The sequence below is a fragment of the Notechis scutatus genome, chromosome 4 (genome assembly GCF_049901735.1).
Source record: "Notechis scutatus isolate UNSWTSFEM ecotype Mainland chromosome 4, rNotScu1.2, whole genome shotgun sequence".
Classification (NCBI taxonomy): Eukaryota; Metazoa; Chordata; class Lepidosauria; order Squamata; family Elapidae; genus Notechis; species Notechis scutatus.
Window position 1 is genome coordinate 49593369 of NC_142012.1, and position 5561 is coordinate 49598929.

At 39.4% G+C, this 5561-nt stretch overlaps 1 protein-coding gene across 1 annotated transcript; it reads left to right on the top strand.

The window, feature by feature from the left end:
* Positions 1-1050: 1050 nt before the first annotated feature.
* On the top strand, positions 1051-4415 carry LOC113419459 (fibroblast growth factor-binding protein 1-like). Its single transcript, XM_026678827.2, has 2 exons — positions 1051-1186; positions 2963-4415. The coding sequence occupies exon 2, from the start codon at positions 2985-2987 to the stop codon at positions 3633-3635; it is 651 nt and encodes a 216-aa protein (XP_026534612.1). The 5' UTR covers positions 1051-1186; positions 2963-2984; the 3' UTR covers positions 3636-4415.
* Positions 4416-5561: the final 1146 nt, after the last annotated feature.

The window sequence follows — 5561 nt, forward strand, 5'->3', positions numbered from 1 at the left end:
TTTAAACTTATACACCACTTTATAGTGCTTTCCATCCCTCTCTAAGCAGTTTACAGAGTCAGCATATTGCCCCCCAACAATCTGGGTTCTCATTTTACCCACCTCAGAAAGATGGAAGGCTGAATCAATCTAGCTGAAACTATGCTCTCTATTATCTGATCACATGGCAAATCTCTTTGCCTTGTCTCCCAAGGCCTTTTCCACATACATTATATCCTTGGGGGAGATGAAGAATTAAATTTCTACATAGCAGGAACAAGAGATAAGGAAATGACTGCAGGAATCAATTCTGCTTCTGAAAACACCGCCACCAGCGCAAGACCTTAAACACAAACACATTGGTTGTGGAATTAGCTGGAGTCTCAAAGATTTTGGCCAGCGGAAAACTTGGAGCAGAAGCCGTAGTCACCATTGGGAAGCTGTGCTTGTTTGCAAAATGGCTGGCAGGATGACTTGGCCAAAGAAGACCAGGAGGTGCAGCCTGGGAAGAAAATTATCTCTATCACCAGTGTGCCCATAGACATGACACAGGAAATCTCAGACAATAGATTTTGTTTGTTGTGGTCTACTAAATTTCATGGTAAGCCAGCTAATATAAGCTGAAAAAGCCTTTAAGCCTTTTCTTTTGGGCCAGTGCCTAGCTTTTTTGTGGCAATTTGCCCAGATTAAAGACCTCATCACAGAAGGCAAAGTCTATTTCTGTGTTCAATCAGTGTTGCTACAAGATGATTGGCAGGAGAAAGCAAACTCTATTGCAGTGAATGGGACTTCTGCTTATTATACTTAGGTGATAACAAGGACTTAGCTGCACTCCGTGGCACCTCATGCCATCACTTTTTCCTTCTATCCATTGGGAAACCCTTCCCTGCTCTGATTTTGCCATTATCTATTGGAAGTTTCTACTCTCAGCCTCAGGCAGGGCCATGGGAGAGCTTATTATACTTCTTCCCTTTCTCAAGTCTGTAGCTTTTACTTCATTGTACTCATCTATTTTTTTCTTCTGTTGCAAATTTGATTTTGCCCGTTCCAGAAGGTGTGTCTTGGTAAGTGAGTAAATCACACAAATCTACTACCATGAAGCTATAGGATTCTGGAGGCATGTAGGTGTGTCTCTGAGTATATAAATAAGCAGAAATGTGCCATACTTCAGAGGCGTGCCAGCGTGATTTTTATAAGACAGCAAAAGGTATGTATTCTTGCACTTTTTAATCAGCAGTGAAAAACTGCTCAGAACTGCAAGACTAGATTTCCTGCTTGCCTTCTGAAGATCAAACTACATATTACATGTAATTGCTTATTTCTGGGCTGTTTTTGACAGTTATCCCCAACAAGAAGTTGCTTCATCCAGTCCTCCCCATCTCTCTTTCGTCAAAGTTACCAAGTCAATTTCTCCCCACCCCCCAGAACAGAAAGATATGGTATCCTACCTTTAACATGTAGGAAACTGTAGGGATTTCTGTGGGTGGATAGTTAGTAGGAAAGTATTAAAAGTATTGAATCTCCATCATGTCAGCTCCTGATTGCAGCTTCCAAGACTTATCAGTAATTTGTAGTAACCAACACAAGTATATCAAAATGAACTTTGGCTCTTCCTAATAAATCTGTGGGATTGTACCATAGCATAAAATACCTGAATTTTAATGCCTTTGTGCATTGCATGTCCCTTGAGAATTCATTGTGCTATTTAATCCCAGGTAGGTCTGCATAAGATTGCAGTCTTAATATAACTGTGCAAATTCAACTCTTTGGACTGTGGACTGAGGATTATAGTATTAGATTTCCATCTTCAGCAAGGCAGGAAAGTTGAGGTGCAGAAAGTCAATTTGCTATCTCCCTTACCAAGAAAGTCAGACTTTAGATGACCAATCCTCTGTTGAAATAGAAAGTCTTCCCACTAAGTAGACCTCACTTTTTGTGATGTGAATGAATTGGTTTATTGTACTCAGGAAAAAGTAGTTTGAAATTGATTGAGTTCACTTATCATGTGAATAGTTCTAATGAAGGAAATGGGACAGATTTGTAAAGGAAATAGAATTGTATTTCATGTATATCAAAAAAGTGGCAGGTGAACCACAGGATATTTTGTTCCATGATCCAAATTGTCAGAACCAGAAAGGAGTAAGGAAGATGTGACATGACTAAGATGGTTACTTTAATATAAGAAGAGGGTTGTAGGATTCTTTTTTAAATATAATTTTCCAAAGCTATGGCATCATAACACTGTTTAAATATATATTTGCTGTTTTATCAGTCTTTCCTCTCTGGACCTCACAATAAACCTGCCATGTGAAGTTTATTCCACAATGAGAGTTTCACATTAGCTGACACCAATTATCCCTCAAATTCTAAAGCAAAATAGTTTTCCTAGTTGTTGATTATCTTCTTGGTCATATTATTTTCTTTCTATTTGTAACATTTCTCCATTCCTCTAGGTCTGATATCCCTACTTTTGGCAATTCTTTAGAATTTATATGGTTATAAATAATTCTTTTCATTCAAATGATGTTTCTTCAATTCGTTTAAGTAGAAAGCAGCTGTAATCTGGGCTAATAATTTCACCTAACCCCATTCACCTGCTGCTGATTATCTGTTTGAATAGAGGTTAGGAAAAAAAAAACCATCTAGTGTACACCAGACCCAAATGTCATCCAACTTCAGCAGCAGATTAGTAATGGAGGTCCACAAATTTATAGGAATCAACCCTTCAAATTGCCCCATGTATCTCCATTTAGTAACATTGTGGTCATGCTATGGCTTCCTTGCAAGGAGGAAAAGGAATAGTTTCACTATTTATATTATGCAGACTTAAAAGTTCATGCTCAAAAATATCATTAGGAGAAGCACTGATGTTGTCCTATTTTACAATCTTTGCTGATAATAGATAATAGATTATATTGGGGCATGTCTAGCATACGTAAGGATAGATACATATTTTTACAAGGGACTTTTGTTTCTAAAACAGGTTTCAAAAAGCACTAGGAAACATGAAGATCAAGCGTTTTGCTCTGCTGTGTGTCCTCATGATGTTCTGTCAACTACTGCAAACTGACAGTGAAACAGTGAAAGAGAGAAAAAGAGAGAGACCGAATAATGGCAGAGGGGGAAGAGCCCAGGCTAGACCTAATAACAATCACAAGGGTCAGAGAAACAGAGGACAAAGAGGTTCTCCCACAAAAGGGAAGTTTATAACTAAAGAGAAGGCTGAATGTTCCTGGATTCTAAATGAGAAAGAGACCACTCTGCTAAAGGTAGACTGCAAAAAAGGGGAAGATGCCTTTTCCTGTGCTTTTTCTGGCAGCCCGTCTACCTGCCCACGGTATGCAGAAAACCAGAAGGTCTTCTGGAAGGAAATAACTCGATCTCTAAAGAAACAGAAGAATCTCTGTAAGGACCCCAAGACTCTTTTAAAATCTAAAGTCTGTAAGACCGGCCCACCTACTGCCCATCTTAGACTGGTTATGGATGCCAAGCCAGAAACCCCAACACCCAAGCAACCAGAGAAAGAATCCGGCGATTGTGTGGAAGATATTGATTATGTGGATCAGAAAAAGGTGGCTGAAGAGTACTGCTCTGAAACGTGGCAACATCTTTGCTTCTTCATAGTTTCAATGATACAAGATAAAAAGTGCAAGTAGAAAGCCAAGGAAGGTGGACCAAGTTACTATGGGCACAACTGTTTTGCAAACAGTATCAAGAGCAAACAATATGAATTATTCTCTAGTGCATCTGGTCAAACTCCTCTTGTGGAAGTATTGTAAATGCAATGTATTTTGTTCTTTTGCTAAAAAAAATATGTAACTGTAACTATTAATCCTCTCCACCTGTCACCTGATCCTTTCTTCCTCTGTTTAATTTGGGAGAAAAGTGTCAAATGAAAGGGATAGATCTGATGGAAGGATTGCCAGCAGTTGTTTTCTATGTCATAATATGCAATATGAATACAAAGGCACATTTTATTAGGTCAATTTGATTTTTGCACATCAGTGCCCAAGATATCTAAGAACACTTTATCAAGCAAGAAGAAAAGGAAATCTGGGTGGTGGTGGTGATATTTAGTATTTAGGAAAGGAAGAGTAAAAATGAGCTTTTTCATCAAAGATACAATAAAACTATTTTTCAATGGATTTCATGGGTGTCTGGTGGTGGGAAAGTTTTTAAAAAGTCAAGATGGAGACCACAGCTATGCAATCAAAGTCTCATTCCCATTGTGGCAAATGTAAAAGAGGGCCAGGCTTGGATAAAAATGGATTTGTATAGTGAACTATGCAAAAGTTACAAAGATGTGAAAAGTTCCATGCATTGCTTCATTCTTTCCTGTATATTTCTAGCTAAACTAATTATTTCAGTGCTATGCACTTTTTTTTTTTTTAACTTTTGAATGTATATTGCTTAAAATAAAGCCTTTTAAAACAGTTCTCTGTGGTTCTGTCTTCTGCTTGCCCCAATTTTCTTTCCTATGTGGGCATAATTTGCATGCAGTCCTAAATGCACTAACTCGGAACTAAATTTTTAGTGAGACTAATGGCCACTATCTACTCACTAGCATTTCAGTCTAGCAAATGGAATTGAACAGCATAGATAATTTGGGGGAAGAGAAATCCATGGGACAGAATTGGCAATATTAATGTAGAAATCAACTGCTCTAACTGCTGTGCAAAATTTGCCTCCCCCCAATTTTGTTAAATGGGATCACTATTTTAACGGGTAGGGCAGAATGGAGATTCTGAAAGGCCCCATAGTCTTGAATAGATTCAAGACTGGGGGTGGAGGGAACAGAACAGAATAACAGAGTTGGAAGGACCTTGGAGGTCTTTTAGTCCAACCCACTCCTCAAGCAGGAAACTGTATACCAAGCCTTCAGAAAAAAAGTTACTTTTATATTTTCTTTTTAAATAAACATCTGACAGCAGATATCATTATAAATAGCAGGCTTTGTTTTTAAGTAAGAGGATTTGCCTTTGATCTGAGTACTCTGAACTCACTTCATTTAATCATTTGTTTTTTTAATATCATTTTTAATGTCAACACCCGCACCCGCAGCGCCCGCAGGCAGTCAAGTATAAGCTCTTTTGAAGATATAAAACAGGGGTGTCAAACTCAAGGTCCGGGGGCCAGATCTGGCCTGCGGGGTGATTAGATCTGGCCTGCAGGGCCACCCTGGAAACGGCGAAAGACTGGCCTGCGGTGCCTCTGCCGGCAAAAACAGAACTCGGGTGGGCTGCACACAGTCCTCTTGAGCTCTGTTTTCATTGGCAAAGGGTTACTTACAGGAGGCCGTTGCAGCCGAAAACGGAGCTCAGGAGCCTGTTTTCTCTGGCAGAGGGCTTGGGCCACCACAGGCACCCCTGACACGAGTGATGTCGAGCTGACCACACCCACTCTGGCCCTCTGAGGTAAAATACAATCCAGATGCGCCCTTCAATGAAATCGAGTTTGGCACCCCTGATATAAAACATCTTTAATCACTCCAACAACCAAGAGCCATGTAGGCTTGATACATCAGCATGTGGTCCCAAATAAATTTTGTTAGTGCAATAAAATTAATTTTAGAACACCTTCAG

Coding starts and splice junctions, on each gene's coding strand:
- LOC113419459 (XM_026678827.2), top strand. CDS start 2,985: ATGAAGATCAAGCGTTTTGCTCTGCTGTGTGTCCTCATGATGTTCTGT.